The 24,017-nt window shown below is 40.5% G+C and overlaps 2 protein-coding genes across 2 annotated transcripts in view; one reads left to right on the forward strand and one right to left on the reverse strand.

Moving 5' to 3' along the window:
* The window catches only part of col9a1b (collagen, type IX, alpha 1b), a 49,519-nt gene extending 46,300 nt beyond the window's left edge, over positions 1-3,219 (forward strand). The window contains exon 32 of the mRNA XM_017700929.2: positions 1,674-3,219. Coding sequence (XP_017556418.2) covers positions 1,674-1,879 — 206 coding nt within the window. The 3' untranslated portion in view covers positions 1,880-3,219. The remainder of the gene's footprint in view (positions 1-1,673) is intronic.
* Positions 3,220-13,403: 10,184 nt separating this feature from the next.
* Positions 13,404-24,017, reverse strand: part of LOC108429281 (collagen alpha-1(XIX) chain) — a 269,795-nt gene continuing 259,181 nt past the window's right edge. Inside the window, exons 55-56 of the mRNA XM_037532973.1 lie at positions 16,773-16,850; positions 13,404-14,340 (exon numbers count right to left, since the gene is read on the reverse strand). Coding sequence (XP_037388870.1) covers positions 14,234-14,340; positions 16,773-16,850 — 185 coding nt within the window. The 3' untranslated portion in view covers positions 13,404-14,233. The remainder of the gene's footprint in view (positions 14,341-16,772; positions 16,851-24,017) is intronic.

Below are 24,017 nucleotides of genomic sequence, written 5' to 3' on the forward strand. Positions count from 1 at the left end.
CATCAACAGTCACAGCCTCATATTACCCACCTACTTCGTCTCGTATTACCCACTGCAGACGCCTACTGTTCACTATGTTTTTCATTTTTCATAAGGGAAAATACGGTGGCCTTTATAGGACCTGTCATCTCATGCACAACAGCTAAATCGAACACAGCAGCTCGATTCATTACGCAGAATGATGCAGGAGATGCATTTAGCCGCGCTGGGCAGATTGACTTTTAGAAATATTGTCTAATCGAGTCCAGTGACTCTGAAGACTCGTTAGAGTGCATGGCGTCCCGGGAATGTCACTGACCATTACTGTCAGTCAGGTTCTTATCTGCATAAACGGCCCTGCACTGGCAGGAATCTCTGAGATTCGATGGATGCAGACAGTTCTGTATTAGTAAAGACGTTTTTCAAGGTTACAAGAAAACGTCAGACCAGACTTTGGCTGTGTTGGATGGGATTGATCTGAGTGAATAAGCCAGTTGTGCATCATTATTGCGTCCTAACCTGACGTCCGTTCTTTATGTGATGCAGTTTGGCACAATGTTGCTCTTTGAACTGGAACATAAAATGAAAGTAATTTTTTATATGAATGATTTCCCTCCAATACTAAACATGGTGAAACTAAAGATGGAGGCCCAAGCAATCGGATATTAAGGCCCAATCTCTTTTCTAATTTTTACCCCTACCCCTTCTTTTCGAGTCACAATGGGCAGTGGTTGAAATCTTCCCTCTGAAATGGGACCCTCAAATAAAAAGAGCATCACTTCATTAACAGCCACTAGCGCCGCTCTGTAGGCGACCCTGCCCGGCTGCAGGGACAGCAGAGGAGGGGAAAGTTCAGCTACTCACTGCTGGGCTTTAGTTGCATTTAGGGATCATACACCTTCAAAGAGGGGGGAAATTATTTATTATCACCCCCACTAATTTTCAGTGATGAGAATCTGATGCCAGCTATTCTCCAGCTTCTTGTTGGATTTTTCCTGTTCCACCTTAAATGGAGCTGCAGTAACATTCTGCCACTTTAGGCGTCAGAACTGCTGGACTATTTAAGGTGGAAATGGGAAATTTAGCCAGCTATCTACTGAGACGTTAGCATACACTAGCATTTTTTATGCCTGTTATGAAGAAAACGACCATAATACACTGAAACAGCATTAAACTCAGATAAAACAGTGATTATTGTAATTTTTAATGAAGAAAATACATTTGTGGGTTCCTTTGGTCACTCATGCTGCCGTCTTGCTGGTTTTTCTGTTTTTTTTTTTCGTAACTCTCTGAAAAACCTCCATTTGAAGGGCGATCTTTCTCAAGAACACATTTAAGAACAAACTTAGAAGATGATGTTGGAGAATGAGCCGCATCTTTTTGTACTCCAATGCAAACGTGAGGAAAACAGGTCGTTATATTCTGCTGGTCATTAATTGACTGCAAATTTGAGCCAGGGGTCATTTACGTCTAAGTTCTTAGTAGATAACCACTTAGTTGGCCACTCTAACCAGTGCAAAGTGTCTAAAGAATCTGTTCGAGCCACTCTGGACTGCTTCTCTTACTCCATTCCTCATGAATTGTTCACACAAAGGTTTTGATGTGACTGACGATGCAGCTTATATAACTATCTCACATTGTTTTATGAAGCATCTAATTTTGACGTCTCACCTGCTGTTGCTTTCCACTCTCAGGTGAGCCCGGTAAGCCTGGTTACGGTCAGGACGGCCGTGATGGAGAGAGAGGTCCACCAGGTCTTCCTGGACAACTTGGTGTTCCTGGGCCTCCCGGCACAGCTGGCCCCCCTGGCTACTGCGACCCCTCTGCATGTAACCTGAGCGCTGGTGCTGCACATCAGGCCCTGACAGACTCCAACCTGAAAGGACCGGGCGGTAACTGAGTTCTCACAGGACATGAGGGGGACGTGGACTGAGACGGAGAGACATGTGGACAGCAACCTTCTCACTCAAGCTGAAGTGAGAACGTTCTGTGCCGGCACGGCCCCCCAGTGCTGACCACATCTGTAACAAAAAGAACAAACTTCTAACTCCAGCGTAAACTGGAACTTTGTTTAGAAACATTTTGGAACGTTTCTTACCTGATTTTCAGTCGTCGGAAAACCGTTTTGCTTTTCTGAGAATCTCCTGGACACGTCGTCTGAAACCTGTAGCACAGGATTTTTATTGGATCCACCTCGTTGTTTCTCTTACACTGCAAACAGTGGTCTCTTGTCAAACGAACTGATCTATAATCTAGTTGATATGTCTAATATTTCCCATTTACTAAATTATTCCTAGACATTTTTCACTTGTTTAGGTCATTATAATAAGTAGTTATCTCTCTGTAGTGGCAGATAATTTAGCTAGTTATCTGATATCTAATACCCTGTTTTTAATAAAACACTATTAGATATCAGATACCAATTTATTAATAAAACTACTTAAAACAAGTAAACAATTTCTAGAAATAAGCTAGTTTTACTTGACAACACACCATTTTTTGCAGTGTAGACCCTCTCGTCACAGATCTAGTGAGGTTTTTCACCGCGCGCTTAAAAATAAAGGTTCCTAAACGGTTCTCGGGTTGTATGTACAGCTCTAGTGAAAACCTTTAATTGTTATAGAACCTTATTTAGAGGTTCTGTAAACTTTGAGAAGGTTCTTCACACTCACATCTCACAGAAATGGTACCATCCATTCAAAGTGGTTCTTCTGTCAGCCCTTTTCGGACCCTTGTTTTTAAGAGAAGTGCAGTTATGCTTTTTATTCCAATTAAAATTGATCTAACGAGCTTATTTTTTTTCTATTTCCCCGTTCGTAGCCGGGAACCTCACTATGTGCCAAAGATAATTTTATTATCTATCTACTGTTACTAGCGTGTACAGAGATTTTACGGAACTTGCTTTCTTAAATAAAAAGGGAGAGAGGATTTTAGATTTCTTCTTCTGGGCATCTGTGTAAATGTTTTGAATTGTAGTTTCATATGAATTCTCTGTTTTCAGCAGCAGAGAAGTCATTTGTTTACTCTCTATTGCAGGAAAAGAGGAGAAATATTGATATAATGTCCAGTTTGGGAGCGTCAGACGGTAAAGTTACTGCTTGGAAAAAACACCAAAGTATGGCTTTTGTATTTATTATATGAAGGTGCCGTTGAAGGCTGTACAGAGATTGACAAGAAATACATTTGAATAAATGTTAATGTTTTTGTATTAATTTTAAACAAAGCTAAACGTGAAGTGTGTTTCGTGATGTGTATATTATCCTTAATGAAAGAGCTGCATTAATGCGTTAATCATGAGCTTAATTTTAAGAGCACTCTCAATCAGAAGAGCAGTTATTAACGTTTCAAAATCATGTTATATTTAAGGAAACATTTATTTATAGTTATTTAAATATAACAATTAAAACAAGCAAGAAAAACTGCATCATTTTTCCAATGGGGCAAACTTTTATTTTTTATATATATATATAGTTGATTTAATGCTACAGTGCAGTGTTTACACTTGAGCTTACATGGAATAAATATCAGAAAAAATATCAAACAAATATAACTGCAAAATAAACATGAAAATGTTCTTTTTTTACATCAAAGAGCAACTAACACAAGATAAAAGAACAAAGCAAAAAATAATGAGAATTTTGTTTACAGTCAGTGTGAAATAAAAAGTTACAAACAGTCCCTATTTCATGTCAAATCTGAGCCTCAATCACACTACAGGGATGCTTTTAAAACAAAAATATAAATAAAACTATTCCTCATCTTCGTCTGTAATTTTAATGAACATGCTAAATACAATCACTGTAATCAAAAGCTGAGAGCTACATTCAAAGCCAAGATTAGTAAAACATGAAAGTAAATAAAGACGCTATGTATTAACAGCACCTCTTGGAGGTTTTAGATATGAAAACATTGTTTCATTATTTCTTTTTTTCTGAAAATATCAACATATTCATCCGTCCTATCTCTAAACGGACGTTGCCACAAATTCTAACGGATAAAAGAACAACAGGAGACACGATAATAAATAAAAGAAAACAAAGGATTTGCTTGTACACAAGCTGTGAGAACTTTGCAGGGGAGCGGTAGAGGCGGGCTGAGCTGAGCAAAGGCTAATTAACTGAACACATTCGGGGGAATAAACCACTCAGTATAGACACATTTTGTTTGAAAATACATAAAATCTAAGGTAAACATATCAGCATAATCCCTACCTGCTTACCAGCGCCCTGAAGCAAAGAAAGCTATCAGTATGAGGAACTTTGTTTGCTGTACAGTGTGATTCAAAAAGATTCATCCGACTTCTCGTGTAAATCGTTACAGATCAATGCAGTGAGCTGTAAACGGTTTAAATGAGCATAAAGTTTATTGTGTAACTGTAGAAGCTCTCAGTCTGAACCTCCTCCAACCGTAGGACATCAATGCCACAGTCAAACTCATCCCAGACTGGACTGAGCGTGTCGGGCGTCGCTGCTCTCACGGCTCTTTCAGTGGGATTTCGGAGATCATCCAGTGCTGTGGAACCAACACTGAACGCTCCGAGCTGCTGAAGCTTCACTGCTGATGAAAATCCCGCTGCACAGTTCTGACGGATTCACTCTTATTGACGTGGAGAACGCAGAACGTTCTGGGGTCTCAGCTCCTCTCAGACTGGAGGGGGAGCCATCGTCCCCTGCTAGTCAGAAACTCTGACCCCCTCTTTCAGTTGGATTGTGATTTGTTCCTAGGCGCCTCACGGTTGTAGAAATATTAAATCGGATTAATCTTTTTGAATCACACTGTATTCATCACAGAAGATCTGTTTGGACCAGCAGTGCTTTCTACATCATTACTGTCACAAACTTAATGTAATTTAGGTCTAAAAATATTCACTGAAGCTTCAAACAGACATGAAGATGTTAAGTCTTCACTGTCAGTTTCCTTGCTTTGTTGCTGGTGACGCAGCCGATTGCGTCCGCATTCGATCATCAGAACTTGCCGTCGTGTGAAATATCAAATTAGCTGCGTACTGAGGAAGCAGGTATGCCTGAAGGGACTGTACAACCTGACATTTGCTGAGAGGCTGTTAAACTAATCACACGACTTGTTTTCCGCAGTTTCTAACCGAGTGTGATGAAATACGCAGCAGGTGAATTTACAGCGGGGAGCTGTACAGCCTCATCAAACACGACTGATTAGCATTCATGGGAGCGGCAAGGAGCCGTTCTGTCAGAACAGGATCAGGACGATAATCCTGAATAAGCTGTCAGTTATTTTGCCAAATTAGGGACGTGATTAGTTTCAGTAAACAGTGTTTCAAACATGCATTAAGTAGGAAATTGATTGAAGCATCTTTTACTGTAAATATATCAGGGAGCACTGATGAATTAAGCTAAACACCAATGGACCTTGATTTCGTTCTGAAATTCATTTCTCCAAATGAATGAAAAAGGATTTTATTTATTTTACATTTTGACTGAGTTATGGAATAAACATACTAGGGGTTTATATGAAAAGCAGCAACGCGGCTGTTAGACCACCTATTCTGATAAAGTTGTGATGGAAATATGGATACAGTCTGAGTAACAATCAGGATACAGTCTCCTAACTTTTCCAGATTACGGTCTGTAATCTCACACTGAGCTGCCAGTTTACTACCTGGCGTCTACATCCACTGGCCACTTTATCAGAAACACACTGGAGAAAACTTAAGAATCCGGCTCAGCTTAAAATTATGAAGTAATTACACAGATTTTCTTGAGTAACTCAACTGGAGGTGACTTCTTATCTGAGTCAAAAGTTCTCCCTACACTCCCTTTTCTACTTCTGCATCTGCTTTAGGTAAATAATATAGAGCTTGTGTTTTTTACAGTTTCCCCACCAACTCTTGACTGTTTTCATCAAACAGTCCCATCAGGCATTTCTCTTCTAAGGCTGCCAGATGTGGACAGCCGTGGCTTTGCTGGGCTTCAAACCCACAACCTCCTGATGTTGGGATACATGTGACCACGCTGAAGATTCTACAGTGTATTAAACATACAAAATCTGAGTAACATCAGGTGCTCGAGTGCTGCAACGAACCATCACCCAGACAGGAGATCATGAGTTTGAACCCCAGCGATGCCACAGCCGTCCATAAGTAAATACCCAAGAGAAGAAAACATCTGATAGGATTGTGTGATGAAGAGTTCCAGCTACTGGAGACAAACAAAGAAATACACACACAGAGTTAAAAGAAACACACACACACACACACACACACACGTATGTGGGTGATTCTACAGAAACCTTTGTCTCTCTGCAGGTGTCACTGCTGTTACACATGATAAAGTTCACACCAGAAAAATGCATTTTAAAAAATGGCTGCTACAGAACACGGAACGTCCACTAAAATATGTAATTTAATCCGTTTGTAATCTTTTTTTTTCATAATTACCCAAGAATAAAGTTTGTCACACCAGTGACATCAACTAAAAGCTTCATATGAAGTCATGAGCTAAATGAGAAAATCTTTGAGAACTGAAAGACACAGTAGCTTTTCTCCATAGATCCTCAGAAAAAATGTCCGGTGATGTCATCAGTGTGATTTTTATTTCAAAATAAGAGATTTTTTATTAGAAACCAATATTGCTGAATTGATGGCTCAGGAAGCTCTTATTGTTTTATTTCACAATATAAATAAATCATATCCTTAACATGTTTTTCAAGTGTAATATATCTGTAAAAGCTGGGGAGACAAAAATGGACGTTTCTGTAGAATTTTATATGTGTATATATGTGTGTGTGTGTGTGTGTGTGCGTGTTTATGTGTATACAGTACTGTGCGAAAGTCTTAGGCACCCAAGACACATAAATCTATTTGTATATTTTGTGTTTATTTGCTGAGAAAAGTGTTAATATTTGAATAAACAAAATTGCTAAAATATTAATAATGATGTGTGTGTATATACACACACACACACACACACACATCTGGTCTCATGGGATATACTTACCTCTGACCACTTTTTTGCAGAGCCACAAATTCATCCCCTCGAGTACGTTTTGCTGCACTTTTGCGAAACCTACATAGCTACAGCTACGGACCTGAAGCTGTGTTAGAGGTGGCATTAGCTACCTGCTCTGCCCACTCACGAACCGGCAGACATCACAGGCGCTCTGAAATTATTCCTCACGTTATCATTAAAATAGCGCTGACGACTGACAGCTTAAAATAATCTCTTAAAAATAAACCTCAAATACAGTCATTTTCAAAGGCAAAATAATCGCAAAGTTACATTAAAGTGTAAGCTTCTGTTTAGCGCCCCCAGTGGACATTTGATTCTCAAAAGTGCAGCAAAACGTACTCACAGAAAAGTGGTCAGAGGTAAGTATATCCCATGAGACCAGGCTGATGTACACATATCGCTGCTGTCAGAACAAAACCTCGTAACTTTACAGGAGAAGGAAAAAACCTACTTTACTTATAATGTAAGTCAATGGAACCAGTTTTCTCCAAGTCATTTTGAGCATTTCTTTTGGTCCATTTATCACAAAATTTACACAGAGTTTACAGGACAACAGGCATTTCAAATTATGTAAAAAACTTTTTTTTCCTAACTAAGAGGCTGAACTCAAAATGTAAGAGGACTCAGCTTGGAAGTCTGAGTTGGGGCATCTCCAGTGTCCTCAAGTTAACTTGAAAAAGAAAAATTTACCTCTGGGATTAATAATGTGATCTGTCTGTCTATCTACATATCTATTTATCTAAATGCTGTGTAATCAGTACTAAGGCTGGGCGATATGGCAAAAATATACTTATATTTATTAATATGTCAAGATGCTTGAATTTTTTATGACGTTATGCTTTGAGATATTGACTTTGAGATACTTCTCTATGAACAAAGAATAATGTAATTAACCTAAAACATTGATTATGTAGTTTTACTGTGTCCGATGTAACAGGCCTAATTATGCTCATTTTATAGTGAAACACGGCCTCATTCACCAGTATCAATGTTCTTCAAGTACCGCCGATATTATCAAGATGCTCAGAACAGTGTTTTGCGACATAATTCATTATATTACTCTACAGTGTACCATAGGTGAACTTTCTAGATTTACGTTTTTTGACTGTAGCCCACCTGTTGCTGCATAGTTCATCAGCCCCCCTCTAACTCACCCATCAATGGAAAGAAACCACTACAGGGCCGCTGCTGATCAGATATGGTTTGGGTGGTGGGCCAATCACGAAACAGTGACACTGACATGGTATAAGGCCTGCTAGTGGATGTGTGCTGGTACAAGCGTTGCTGGGGTTGGTGGTCCTTCTCCAGTGATGGGTGGGGTAACTGAGGGCAACCTATAACCTATAGATGTTTCTGATAAAACTGCCAGTGACTCTACATTACATACGTAAGCTAACTACAAGATAACCTAATAAACTGGAAACGCAGTATGAACTACAGCGATGATTAGGTTTCCATGCTGACCTACCACTCAGTGCTAAACTGCGAATGATCCAGAAACAGCTCCTCTACCTCTACGGCCCCAAACCTCTGACAGGTTGTAATCAAGGCCACACAGCACCCCACAGTGCATCTTTGGTTTGGCCTGTAAATGGATACAGGCGTTAGATCAACAGTCAAGAGGTAATGAACCTCAAATTACGGCCAGTGTCATGACCACTAGGGTCCTTCAGTGCCATCAGAGACAGACCTGAATGAAGAATGCATTCATGTATGCAGAGCTTTCAAACTACATAGTCCTCTGAAGGCTCACTGCACAGTAATTGTCTGCTTTGACCCACTTGACTGAGTTTGACAATTAGCTCAAAGGTCATACTGGATGCTGTGTCCTTTCAGGCCTGGAGTTTGACTTTGCATTTGACTCATCTTCACTCCACAAATATGTTCTGGTAGTAGCTGTTCTGAGGTAAGACAAGCTTTACAGAACGTTAATAACAGGCATGTGCACAGATTGAGACCTAAACATCCCGCTGGAGCTTCGTCTCGAGTCCGTGTGTGACGTTAGTATGTAAAGACGTACAACATGGTGTGAAAAACTCCATGTGATTTTTAAATGATTACTTCAGGCTTTACAGGGCGACTCACAGCAGCTCACGATCACCATATTTTAATGTTTGTATTCTCACTCTACTTATTTTAGCTTTTACAAAAATTCTCACACAGTGCAGCTTTAAATGTCTCGCAAGCTTCAAATGTCTATGTGAGAGCGAAAGTAAAACCCACATTAAAATTCGAGCCAGTTACAGTGCTAGATTACTTCACTGTGTTATCAGAGCACCTTCAGAGCTCTTGGGCATCTCTGGTTATTCTGAACAATATTACGTTTTTTCTTGTCAGTAATTCTATATAATATATCTTTGGGTATTTTTTTTTTATTTGTGTCACTGCCTTAAAAATGTAAATGAATAAAAAAAATTTATTAATACTTATAATTTCTTCTATTACTGTTAGGCATCCTCAGCTATCTGTAAAGCACATTGAGCTGCCACTGCATTGAAAACTGCTCTGTAAATAAAGGCATCATTATTATATTCAAATTATTATTTACAAATTTGGACATGTGAATAGCAAAAATAGTTAGAATGTCTTTCCCTACAGATAAAACACTGCTGGCTACACTGGCGCTAAACAGTTCTACTGTACCCTGTTGCCCTTGTGAGAGCGACTCCCAACGTGAATCTAGATTAGACCGTCTCTCTGGAGGAGGGAGCTCGGCTTATGCTGTAGAATAAATCTCATTTATGTTCAGGTTGTCTTTTTTCCCTTCGAGGCCCAGAATGTCTGTCAGCCTGTTAACAGTTCAGAATGGTGCTCTACAGATCTGGGCTGAAGTGTCAATGGGGTCCTGGGTTAGACTGCCATACATTTTCCCATGAAAACCACAGCCATGGTATTTTTCTTCCTCCTCTGTTTAGAAAACGACCAAATTATCTACTTTTTCACTAACTCAGCGGCTGTCCGACAAACTCAGTCCAGTCCAAATACAAATCTCTGTGATTCTGGTGGGTTTTCCAGGCAACTGTTGCGTTCTGTCTGTAAAAAACTAGATTTCTGACTGCTGCTACTCGCCGTGTTGACTCTTCTAATGCACATATCCTTATTAAACATTTTACGGACCATAAGGCAGCAGATCCTTTGAACGTCTTTAAACCATTTCCTTGGTCTGGATGGTGGAACTACGTCTCCATCACCTCAGCACTGGGAGAACAATGGGAAAAGTCTATCACAAGCTAATTAAGGGGTGATTATAACGGCAGCTACATGTACAAAACACTTTGTTTTCACTTTCGGCTACACAATATCATCAAAGCATTATTTTATATGCTCAGTATCTTTGATAACTTTTTACAGACGTCCCCCTGATAAACCGATCGAGTCTGAGTAAAGCTCGTCTCGAAACTTGGAAGGATGGAAATGAAAATCTACCTCCATGTTTGCACCACGACTAAACTGATCTATCGTAAACTTTCACATGCCTGTAAAATAAGTAACACATTTGAAATAAGCTTGTTCAACTTGGCAGCAGCTGCTACGAAAGAACACATATGTGGGCGAAGCAGTAACAATTTACCCACTGGTGACATTCGGTATAAATAAAAATAATGTGTGCCCACAACTTAGTAAGGCCTGATCTCGTTTTTCCTGCCAATTATCTCATTCCCAAGCCTTAATATGATCTCGTCCCCACACATTAATAAGACGTGGTCATGCATTCTTTTATTTATATGGGACGTCTCCAGCGGGGCTCCGTTCTCATAGATATACATTCCTAGATGCCGTGTTGTCTGTTGTTCTCCATCTGAGGCGATACGTCTGCGCATCTGCCATGTTGGAGAGGTCGAGATCCGCTTGTGAACAAATTCACTTGTACTGATGAGTCTCAGGATTCGTTTTCACCAAACAGATCAATCTGGGCTGCGCGGACGGCTTTCGGTAGTTTTTATAACTTTTATAACCCGACGTTAAAAAACCGAGTTTAGCGCAAGAAACAAACTCACACGCATCAGCAAATCCATCACTGTGTGAATCACTTCTAATCTTAATATACAAATACATAGAAATTAAAGAAACCCCTAAAACACAGTAAGAAGTACTTCTTGGCTTCTCATTCGCCAGCTTCTTGTTCGTGCCCGTTCCACCTTAAATGGTGCAGCTTTCGAATTTCTGGTGCTCCATTTAAGGTGGAACAGGAAAATTTGAAAAAGAATCTGGCTTCAGGTTTGCGTAAGAAGGTACTAACATTAATCTATTATGAATATCTTCACGGATTAAGGAGTGCTATAGCTTACCCAGCTACAAATCATTAACCATCACTGTAAATAAATAACTACTACATCAAGTTAAGACCCCCTGAATAGACTATTAAATAAAGCAGGCTTAATATGAAACCAGGGGAACAACAATCACATCACAGACAGGAGTGTGGATCTCTGCGTTCCCTCCGTTTTATAATCCTATCCCACTTTCAGAGAGTAATATTCTTGAAACTGTGTCATTTTGGACAGTATCTTTCTTAAACCGCCGCTCTGTAATGATACTGCAGTGTATCAGCAGCGATACTGACCTCCCCAATATGGTGGCGTCATTGACGTGCCTGGCCGAACATCGCAACAACTAGGTACGTACATCTATGTCCATACGAGTCAACTCTGAGCTGAGATGTAAACTTCATAAGATCTGTATAAATAGTTCTAATCTCTGACATTATAGTGTAACCCACAGTGACCTGAGCCCGTTCCACTGCTGCATCACTTACAATACCAACTAAAGCACAAAGAAACTTTGCTTTCTCCTTTTTTGCCTCTTTGGTTTCAAAGATGAACGAGAACAAAGTAAAAATATGAAAGTGAAGCTTCGTTACGAGCCAGAAAAGAAATGAAAGAAAAGTCCTGGCACAAGACAAACGGAGCCGAAAGGAGAAGATCACACGTGTCAGATACGCGTCCACCGCTCTGGAGACTTTCATCACCCAGGCAACAGAGACAGATTCTGTACGGAGTTGAAAGGCCTCCCAGCTCAGCGCGGGGTGCGGCAACTGAAAAGACTCCCTCAACCCCCAAACGCAAAAGACCCCACCGAAATCTCCGTTAGCACTGCACAGTGGAAAGACGATAGGAAATCTACAGAGAGACGGAAACGGTAAAAGGAGCCGGAGGCCTTTGCAAAAATCAAAACACAAATAAATAATCGACTGACTTACACAGAAATACAGAGTTAAGACACATTTCGTGCGTATGTAGTAAAAATGTACAACTGCTTGGATTATGTTGATGATGAATATGGCATTTTCCCAAAATAAAAGGGAAAAAAAGATTCAAGTACCTCAGCAAGAACTTCCTCCCACAGAAGAAGAGAACAGGCATAAAAAAAAGAGTGACGTGAAAATGATGAAAACAAGAGACTCATAGTGCCACAACCTGCACTTTCACAACCACCAAGTCAAAATATACATACAGCACCAAAGTCAGGTGTAGTGACCGTAAGGTGGGGGATCAGCTGCATGCTCGATTGTAAACAAAGAACGCTCTCCTCAACTGCCCGGGGCCCCCCAACCCCCACCCCCCCACCCCGACACATCACAAATATAAACCACAACAGTCTGTTTACCACTGAAAAAGTAATGCAAAACTCGGTTCAGTGATACGATTTCAACATGAATTAAATATAAAACATCAACACGATTACTGCAGGAAAAACAGAAGAATTATAAACTGAAAGGAGATATTAGGACCATCTAATGATTAAAAAAGTAAAATTAAATGTGGTTACTTGCATTATTTAACCCTCCTGCTATCTTTGGGGTCAGTTTGACCACCTTCAGTGTTTAACTTCTCTAAATAAATGACTGGTATCATTTTGTTGCGCTGTATTTAATGACTGTTCCTAATTTAATAGAGCCAATCGGGTAAAGGTGAAATAAACTTGATGTTGGTTTCAGTGTTCTGTCCACATTTTGGACGCATCATGTTCTCTGGGCTCAGCTTGAGCTGTTTTAGCCATTAAAACATCGGAAATATAAAGATTTGGTTGATGTTGAAGTCACTATAACATGCGGCTTTACAATCTTCAGTAACGTTTCTCTCTGCTTTAGAGCCCTAACCTAAAAGAACTAGTGCGAGAACCACGGACATCTCATTGGGGCAAAACCGAATTCAAACCAGCACTTTGACATTTCCCTGACGCTAGTAACTTCTGAGATAACAGGAGGGTTAAGCATTTAATTGTGATTAATCTCAACTCATGTTTGTGTAGCTGATCAAGAAGAACTTCACTGAGAAAAGGAGACGGACACATCAAACAAAGAAGCTGAACGATGGACTGACCACCCCAGAGTCCAGACCTCAGCACCACTGAATGTGTTTGATGACTGAACTTTGGAGGTGTGTCTGCAGATTCTTTGAGGAGCTGAAAGTGAGTCTCCTAAAATGAATGGAAGCTGGAATAAAGGGAAAGAGTGACTCACTGAACTCTGAAAATACTCAAGTAAATTCAGTGCATCACTTTGTCACTTCCACACTGTAGCTACAACCACCAGTGAATACTACAACTGTCACATTATATATATATATTGCCCGTTCACAATATGCCTCTAATCTCAGGTCCCGTAGTGTGAAAGTGAATTTGCACATCCACACATGAAGATTATGAATGTGCATCCAGCTCTGACTGGCTGATCTGTCAAAATCATGTTGACTAAGTTAAATTAACAGTGCTAGAACATCTCGAATCATCAAGATGCGAATTCGACGGCGCCCTTCCCCTTGCAAAGTGTCTGTCCTGCAGTTTTAAACCACACCTCTGAGAAAAAATGAAAATCAAAGCATCCTTCATACTCTATAAACTACACACGCTACAATATTTACACAATATCCATTACTATATTCATGCTCTTTTAAAGTTTGCATAGCTCCATCACAAAAATAACATCTCAGCTGGACAAAAGGAAGCTGAGGTAAATAAGAGTTCAGTTTGACCTAGCTTATATATCCTGCACTCCTGAAAAACCAGCGAACGAGTAAAGACGGAATGCTTTTGGTCGCGCACAGGGAAAACAAAATGAATGAATAAATAAACTGAATATTACAGCTGTGGTGTTGCACTGGTTACAAGGCATATGCATTTGAAATGCGAGAGGATTCAGCGATTTGGCAAAACTCCCGAGGTGGTCGTACCTCCTTCTGCTGAGTCAGTGCATGAGGCTGAGGAAGGTTTGCTGTTTGCGGATCCTCCCTCGAGTTGGACTGAAAGGCTTCAGAAGGACAGAGTGGGCTCTAATCGTCTCGGTGGGCGTGGTAGGTGTGGAAACAATCAGTGGGGTTGCATCTTCCCTGCGGGCCCTGAGACCCCGGGGGTCCGGGGATGCCTATTCCTGGTGGACCTGTGAAGAAATCCAAGGGGAGGCAATGTGGTTTATAAAATCTCTGCTTAATTTAATGGTTAAGATGTAAACAGAGTGGTTCAGAGTGGTTCTCTGTTCTACAGAGACAGAGTCAGAACTGTTGACAGTGGTGGTGACAGGAACCAGACGTCCACCTCTAAAAGCTTCTCACAGAGAGTTACTACATAAATGGTTAGGAATTCACTGCCTGATTTCTGAGATGACAGTTTTAGGATAGGTTTGAGGTTTTTCAGGGCGCTGTGAGACAAAATAGTCCCCAAAGAAAACTTATTCCAGGTTTTCCACTATTTTCCATCATCAACATGCCATATAAACTCAGATGTGTAGGCTCACTGGTGGTTTTGGAGAGTAAATGTCTATATTTCTGTTGTAGTCCTGGAGACCCCTGGTTCCCATCACCACCACCGTAAAAGAAATCTGAACCATTTCGTAACGAACCCCTCTGAATTTCTCTGTTTACACCTCAAACTCAATTATGGGGGAATTTTGTAAAATCAGTGGAATTCACCTGTAAAACTTAAGAGTTAACAGCCCTCATGTTCTTGCAGCAAACACAAACTGCAGTTCACTGCTGCTACATGAACAACGTTCCTGTAGATCCTTAAAAAAAGTCTTGTGAAATATGCAGAAGACCACCATCACAGGCAGGTCAGGTTCCCGTTCACATCACAACACAAAGACTGTCCTTATAAAATACACTGATGGTAGAAAATTTACAAGAGCTAGAACCGAGCACATCAAGCCAATCAGTGTACTGGCGACCAATTAACTACAGAACGGACTTCAACGAGCTCCTAACTGTGTATAAATGTCTGAATGGCCTTTGAAAAATAAAGAGCTGATGTGCTTTCAGTTTACAAACCCAGCAGGGTTGAGGCAGCACTCCATCACTATCTTAGCAACTTCAGCGTAGCTCTTTTAATCCCTGTGTCTATGGGATTAACCTGTCTGTCTGTCTGTCTGTCTGTCTGTCTGTCTGTCTGTCTGTCTGTCTGTCTGTCTGTCTGTCTGTGTGTCGCTACAGGAGAAGGAAAAAACATACTTTGCTTTTAATGTAAGTCAATGGAACCAAACTTTTTTCCTCATTTCTTTTGTTCTATTCATCATAAAACACACACAATGTAAAGGACAGCAGGCATTTTCAAATTATGTCAAAAACTGAAAAATTGACATATTAAATGATAAAAAGTTTAAGTAATTTTGAATAAATAGACACTAATACATGTAATATTTGTGCTTGTTTGTGTTGTTGTGTGCTGGAAATTCCATCCATTTTCTAAGCTGCTTGTCCCTCAGGAGCCTATCCCAGCGGTCATTGGGCGGAAGGCAGGATACACCCTGGACAGGTCGCCAGTCCATCGCAGGGCAGACAGACAGACAGTCACTCACACCCAGGGGCAATTTAGCATGTCCAATCGGCCGGACTGCATGTCTTTGGACTGTGGGAGGAAACCGGAGAACCTGGAGGAAACCCACGCAGACATGGGGAGAACATGCTCCACACAGACAGGACCCCGGTCACCCGGCCGGGGAATCGAACCCGCCTCGCTGTGAGGCGACAGCGCTACCCAACGCTGATTCAGAAAGTTTTCCTGAACTCGAATCCAAGTTTTTCCAAATGTACTTGCTCTTAAAGCCGGCAAAACAGAACTTTTACTTGGAGTGAAATGTTTGTTATTAAAGAAAAAACATGACTGGGCCTTCTGGAGGTGTTTTGGCAGCGACTGGATGTGCACGTTAACCAAATCTGTTTAAGTTGCTGTAAGTACAAAAGTATAAACATGAACATGTTCATATACCAAAACATCTCAAGAAAAAAAATCAAACTGATGTCTGACGCTCAGTGGAAAAAAGCTCCCAAATTTCACCCAGCTCTCCGAAAATAGCCCTGAAATGCTGACAAGTTGCTGCAGTCAGTTAATGCATTTCCATGCGCTCAGTCAAGTGCCTCAAATGACACGATTCCCCTTTCGATTAGTGCTTAGATATAGTCGGAGTGTAAATTGGCCCTGGTGCGACTCTAATTTTTAAATGCTAATGCCTCAGATTGAAACTGAGGCCTTGAATTGGGACGCTGTAAAGTCACAAAACACATTTTTAAACCTTTGCTAGCAGCTCATGATGACAGATTCCCTGGGCTCGCTGTGACTCCAGGAGACTCCTCAACAGCTTCCACGCTTATTTGGTCTGTTTGGATTCGTCATGTTTCCTTGCGTTTAAGCAAATGTGATGCTATGATGTTATGTGCTGACGTAAATCGCTCCTGGAACCTGCTCTTTGCAGACCTGAGGAGTGTGAATCACTGGGAGAAACTGCCTGGAGGAGCATTTCCTGCCTGTTTGAGTGACCCTAGCAGTTTCATGCAGCTTTGGTCTGTTTGATAAACATGGCTTTTTGAAGCAAGTTCATACCTGGTGGGCCTTCAGGACCCGGAGCTCCGGGAATCCCCAATCCCAGCTGACCTCGCTCCCCTTTCTGTCCTCGATAACCTGCACACAAACACAGAGCAGCCAGTTTCACTAATCAAACACAGCGCAATCTCTCAGACGTCTACTCTAAACACTCCAGCTGTAGCCACAGATGATAAGAAGGGCCAGACTGATGTATTGGTTGGCCGATAATACTGACCAATACTGGGGTCTCAAATTTAGCAGCTTGTTTTAGAGCACGTGTTAGGCTCCTGTCCTCACGGCCAAAACACTGCAGGCTGCAGCTCACTGCTTCATTAAACACACATGATTCAGCTCATCATCCAATTAGAAAGACCTTCATGAATTCAGAGCGTCAGACGAGGGTAAACGCTGATCTCCACAGCTCTTTGGCCCGCAAGGTCCCCAGTTTCACATGCACAGTTTAACCCTACGTTCACATTAGCAGCGACTTTTCGCCTCGTCGCCCAAATCGCTGGTCGCTCATTGCCTGAGGGTGTTTCTGAACTCCAACTGATCATTGGTTGCCATGGTTTCAGTGACAACAAGCACAAATCACAGGCGCACCGACTAAATTTAAAAGTCCTGGTGAGGAATCGCTTGTGCTTATTTTTACTTGATCCTCGTGTCTGTGCAGGCAGTTTGTGACGAATACAGTATTTGGTCTTCGTGATTACTGTCTATCTGCAGCGCTGCCATTATTCCACCTGTACTAAGAACAATTATCTAGAACCCAAAATGGAGTGTAGAGGTGGAGATAAAGTGCGCACTACGCTGCTCAGAGCTCAGTTCTGATTGGTAATTGCCACATCGCTTCACTCCTTATTTGCATGAAGTTCAACTCTGTCGCATCGCTGACTCCGCCCACTTCGTATCACCAATGTTCATGCCACCTCCTGGCGCCGGAAATCACCATCTCTCACTGAAAATGAAGGACGTCCGTCCGCTTTGTTGCATCACGTCGCTGCCGGTGTGAATGCGGGGTTAACCTGACCTTCATCCAGTCATATGCAAACATTTTCCGCACATCCCCGGTCAAATGACCCATTTCATTACTTTTTTACGAGGATTAAAGTTAACACATCCTCTACACACACATCAGATTTTACTGCAGTTTCTTTTTATTTGCCAAGTTTAACAAGGCCTTTCTTATTTTTCTTAATATATTAAATTCAGCAAATAAACAGCAAGTGTGCATTAAAATGTGCAGAAGTGCGTCTCTGTAGAGGACCTGTTCACTTTTCACCTAGAAAATCAACACAACCATGCAATTTGACCAGGGGTGCCCAACCTTTTTGCGGTTTCGGTGACAATTTTTTATATTCGTCAGGCCCCAATTATAAATTCTAAGCTAAATAAATAAAAATAAATACAATTTTCAAGATACAAACTCATCACTGATACCCAACACTTCAGCAGGAACACTTCACCCTTAAATTCTAATCATGTTAGACTGAATAAATGCGAGTGGGGCTATCCTAGTAGTTAGCGTGAGCTCATTTGCATGATGGTAAGTGGACTCAACCAGCCTTCGGTCATTATTAGCAGGTAGCACTGCCTGAGGTGAAGTGTTCCTATTAGAAACTCTCGGGAATCCTGTATTCATCCTTGAATAAACAGCTTCCGGTGAGCTGAGCAGGAGGACGAAGCCTGGCTGATCACTTTAAGGGGCCCATATCGTAATTAGATTATTTTCTTGAGGACTGCTTGTGAACTTTGTTTGGCTTTATGAAGCAAAAACAGTCAGAATTTATTGTAACATGAACTTTTTAGAAGATTACAGTGAAAGTTGTTTTAGTTACTGTGACTTTAAGACCAGTATATCGTTGCTGTCGGAAGAAAACCTTGTATCTCCATTTTTGGCATTTTTCAGATTTTGCCATAATTTGAAAGGATCTGTTACTCTTTACATTGTTTGCAAATTTTATGATGAATGGCATAAAAATTTCCCAAAATGACATGGGAAAAATTCTGGTTCCATTGACTTACAATGAACGTATAGTATGTTTTTTCCTTCTCCTGTAAAGTTACTATTGTGGAGATACAAGGTTTTCTTACGACAGCAGCGATATGTAAATACAGGCTGTTTTGATTGGCTGTGCCTCATTTGAAAAAAACAGTCCAGCCTTAAACATCACATTTAACTTGGACATGATGGGCAGTTTTAGCCGACATTTCTGTGCACTGATGTTGTGAGATCACAAAAATACTGCATTCAAACCAGGCTTCATATGTAGATCTGGACTGTCCTCCCACGGTCGAACCCTAAAGGGCACATCTTCAGTGAGTATATAACTATTATAATCCACTGCAGTTGTATATTTTAAGTTATATTGGCCCCACATTGTCTTTTCTTGAGGATTTTATATTGTATAGTTCTTTTTTAAAACATTAAGTTATGAAAAGATACAAATACCTTTCCCTTTATTTAAGGAACACAGTTGGACCATAAAGCCATTGTTTGAGTGAAAATGGACCCAAAGTACCATTTTTTCTGACGGTGTGTACAGACTGAATGAATAGTACATTTGAATTGTTCAGCAGTGTTTACATTCTACATCAAGAAAACAAGGCAAGTTCATTTGACTGGATGTGAGCCCTTTAAATAGCTTAAAATAATGATAATTGGGAGAAAAATTGGGAAAAAAAACACAAACAACAATGTAAAAAGCCTTTTATGGCATCTGGCAACACTTTACTAGAGCCCTGCTACATAACACTGACATAAACCACGGCATAAACGTGCCACAGCAGGCGTCATGTGCTGTCGTGAGCCGTCATGACCGATTTCATTCAGTAATCTAACAGTGTTACCAGTAACAGTCATGATGTGCCATAATGTTCGACGTCATGTCGGCTTATATCACACGCTATGCTCTCTAATTAGCTGTCATGACATCATGCACCATGAAAGCAGCTGTTAAAGCTGCTGAAGTAGCTGGGGAATCTGGGGAAGCAGCCCTGGTCCACTACAAACACTGAGTGCATTTACATGCACTTAACAATCCGATCATAATCAGATTTCTGCAGTTATCTGATTATTCAAATGGTCATGTAAACAGCACACTCTGACCTAGAAATCTGATTAAGAAATAAGATAAAGAAGCTGGATTTCAGCTCAGTAGTCAGATTTCTCAGGGCTGTAAACTCTTCCTCTGATTTCTTTCAGATTTCTCTGAGCATGTGCGAAAACAGACGCTGGTCTGAAATGAAGGATTTAAATATTCTTCATATTTTCAGGTAAAGTAGCGTGATGTTAAAAAAAGCTGCAGCGTGTTATGTTTACGTCACGTCTTATTCTGTGAGTTTATTGGCTGGCTGTAAAGCAGAAATCTGATTAATGTCCGACTCTTGTAGACCTGGAGCTTCCCCGTTATCTCAGTGTTGACTGGATTAGTGATGAAATCTGCAGTTATCCGAATATTACGTGCATGTAAACCATCTCAATATACCAAAAAGTATTGGAGAGGCTCAGGGGACATTTAAAAACAATATCTTAAAATGCTCATTTTTAATCGAGCTTACAATTGACAATATGCTTTTTTAATTACGTTATTTGTTTATATTGCTTCTTCTTTTATTTCTTTTAAAATGGCTTTATTCCTTTGTTTCATATGACCCTGGATTTATTCCCCCTGGATTGAATGGTGCTCTACTACTGTTGCTTTGATCTTGTGTAGCTTAAATTTGAATAATTAGTGATATAGCCCCTTTTCTGTTGATTTTATTTGTTATTACCTTTTTTTTACTCCTCTTTCTCTGATGTTTTACTGTAAAGCAATTTGAGCTGCATTGTAATGTTTTAAAAGTGCTATATAAATTATTATTACTATTATTATTATTATTATTATTATTATTATCATCATTGCCCTGCGATGTTCTAGCGAACTGTCCAGGGTGTATCCTGCCTTCCGCCCAATGACCTCTGGGAAATGCTCCCGCACCCCCCGCGGCCCTGAGGGAGAAGAGGCTTAGAAAATGTGTGTGTGTGTGTGTGTGTGTGTGTGTGTGTGTGTGTGTATTATTATCATCATATTGAAACTGTTATATTACTGGATATAAATGGTCATGACAGCATATGACATCTACATGTTTACATCAGTGCAGCAAGATTCACGTAATAAAGTGTTACCCACAGTCCTCTGCAAATTCTCTCCTATTAAACTGCTAATACAGGCACTCTTCTAAAAACTGCCTTTTTACAAAACAGCATCTATTTTGGCAGAGGATCTTCATGTGTGGCCAAGACAGTGTTTCAGAAGCAAGACGGAGCAAACAGAAAAGAACAATCATAACAGGCAAAAACAAACAAACATAAATAAGAAAGCACAGCAAATGCAAATGCAGACTGGCGCACTAAGACAGACTCTGACTCATTCCTCCCCAAACATGTCAAGATAATGTCAGTCATGACATGCGGACGACTGCAATTCCCCAAAATCCGAAATCACGCGCAGTAGCTGTCGTTCCAGAGCTGCTGGATCCAACTACAAGCATCTCTGCAGACACTAAGATGGCATACCGCACTCCTGGAGGAGCAACAGCCCACAGACTACGAGAGAGAACTTCCACGAAGAGAGAGAGGCCTGTCATCGCAGAGCCACCGCGAGGGAAACGCCACTCTGTCATTCAGTGGTGCTACTTTAAGGCGGCACACACACAAACACACACAGTACGTGCCTGTGCTCGAACGCATTCAGGTAAGAGATGGCATTCCATGGGAAGAACAGCACTGTACCTTTGGCCTCCTATCACGGCTCCCTGCGGTCGCATATACTCACTGGCCAGTCTCAATACACTCTGTAGTGCTGCAGGCGGAGGCAGGAGGTGACGCAGCACAATAACAGCAAAATGTGGCTGTGTTGTTCTCAAGACCACCTTCATTTATTTCATTTCAAGTCAAAAGGGCTTATGAGTACAAGTTATTCATTTTTCAGGAAAAAACGTTTAAGGAGACTAGATAGAAGTTAGAAGAAAGATGCCTAACAACCACCTGGAAGAGCTGGTAGAACACAAAACTGCCCCCATCAGATAAACAGCACTGAAAGCTTTCATCTCTGAGAGAGAGGAGAAGATCAAGCTGCTTCAGATCTGAAAACATCCACAGGTGTTTCTGCCCATCCTTCCACTGTGAGAAGACCACTCAGTGCTGTGGGTCTGAAAGGACGTGTAGCTGATCAAAAAGAACCTCACTGAGAAAAGGAGACGGACACATCGAACAAAGTAGCTGAACGATGGACTGACCGCCCCAGAGTCCAGACCTCAACACCACTGAATGGGTTTGATTACTTCAGAAAATCATCAGCCAGCTTGTAAGACTGAGCTTTTCATCTCTTTGAAAAGATGAAACCAAGTCTCCTATATATACATATATATATATAAAAAGATGTCGCAATAAAAGCATTAGTTTTTTTTATGATGCTTAAAAATGAGTAACTTGTACTTAACTAGCCATTTTGACTGGACAACTAAAAAAAATTAAAAACAAACGTGGTCCGTGACTTTTGCACAGTATTGCATATGATGGAATATTACTTAATATCTATTTTTCCAGTTTATTGGGTAAATCCACCTTGTGTCCATCTCTCTCATATCTTTTTTGCCATGTATGACCGTCAACTACATAATGTACCGTATTTTTACTGCATTTTTGTCAACATTTATTAACAGTTACTACCACTATTACTAATTATTATTATTATTATTATTTAGTAGTAGTTGCATAAATACATATAGTTTAATAAATATTTAGTCTTCAACTAAACCTCAGAGTTAACAGTAGAATTATACTGGACTCTTATTTTGGGAACATAGGCTTCTGAACGAGTCCCTGAGAGTGAAGTGTGTGGGTGAATCTGGATTCTCAGTGGATTTGTTTGCTAATTCCTTAAGTCATTATTTGTGATGCTCTGTATCTCCCACTGTGTCCCGAATGAATCCACAAAGGCATATTTAACTATCTAGCACTTCTAATTCTAATTAGAACCACTGCCAAGTTAGATGTAGCTAAATTACAGCCATGAAGGTGAAGTAAATCAGACGTCGGGTGTGAATGTTGAGCTGTGGAAACACTACAATCTCATCCGTATAAGTTAATTAAAGTTCATATATCACAGGTTGTATAAAGCTGTTTTACAGTGGTGCTTGAACGTTCACTGTTTGTGAACCCTTTTCTTGATTTCTTGATTAATTTTCTAGATTTCTGCATAAATTTGACCTAAAACCTCATCAGAGTGCTAACAGTAGATAAAGAGAACCAAATAAAACAAATGAGACAAAAATATTAGTCTTGGTCATTTATTTACTGAGGAAAATGGTCCGATCTAACATTTCTGTGAGTGGCAAATCTATGTGCACCTTTGCTTTCAGGGCTTTAGTTGCTGAGAAATTACTTTGGGTTCCTTTGTGAGCTCATGGCCTATCACACGCCATTGCTCTTGGTGTGATCTTTGATGGTCGCCCACTCCTGGGGGGTGTAACGATGGTCCTGAATTTCCTTCATTTGTACACCATCTGTCTGTGATTGCTGGAGTTTCAACTCTCTAGAGATGGTTTGTAGCCTCTTCCAGCCTCACGAGCATCAACAGCTCTTCTTCTGAGCTCCTCAGGAATATCCTGAGTTCGTGATACACTTCCACAAACATTTGTGTTGTGAAGATCAGACTGTGACAGATCTCTGTCCTTTAAGTAAAACAGGGCGGTCACTCACACCTGACGGCCGCCCCATTGATTAAAAACACCTGACTCTAATTTCACCTTCAAATTATCCACTAGTCCTAAAGGTTCACACACTTTCACCAATCACAGATATGCAATATTGGGTAATTTCCCTTAATAAATAAATGACCAGGTAATATTTTTGTCTCATTCTGTTTAATTTGGTTCTCTTTATCTATTTTTAGGACTGTTAGGAAGTTTTAGGTCATATTTATGAAGAAATATGAAAAATTCTACAAACTTTCAAGCACAAATAACTCATCTTTGGTGTCTATCCCTTCATCAGTGCTCAGTTTCTGGTCTCAGTCTTACTGTTGGCTGGATATTTTTGGTAGGTGGATCTCTGAGGTACTAAAGTCAGTAACTGTAAACCCATATCGTTGGTGTTTCTGATAAAACGGCCAACGGAGGTGATGCAAGGTAGGTGTGCCTAATAAACTGGAAGCTCAGTGTAAAACCACATTTATATTATTCAATGCTTTGAGCCCCAGTGTAAATGTGGCTGGGTAT

Source organism: Pygocentrus nattereri, chromosome 22 (assembly GCF_015220715.1).
Source record: "Pygocentrus nattereri isolate fPygNat1 chromosome 22, fPygNat1.pri, whole genome shotgun sequence".
Lineage (NCBI taxonomy): Eukaryota > Metazoa > Chordata > Actinopteri > Characiformes > Serrasalmidae > Pygocentrus > Pygocentrus nattereri.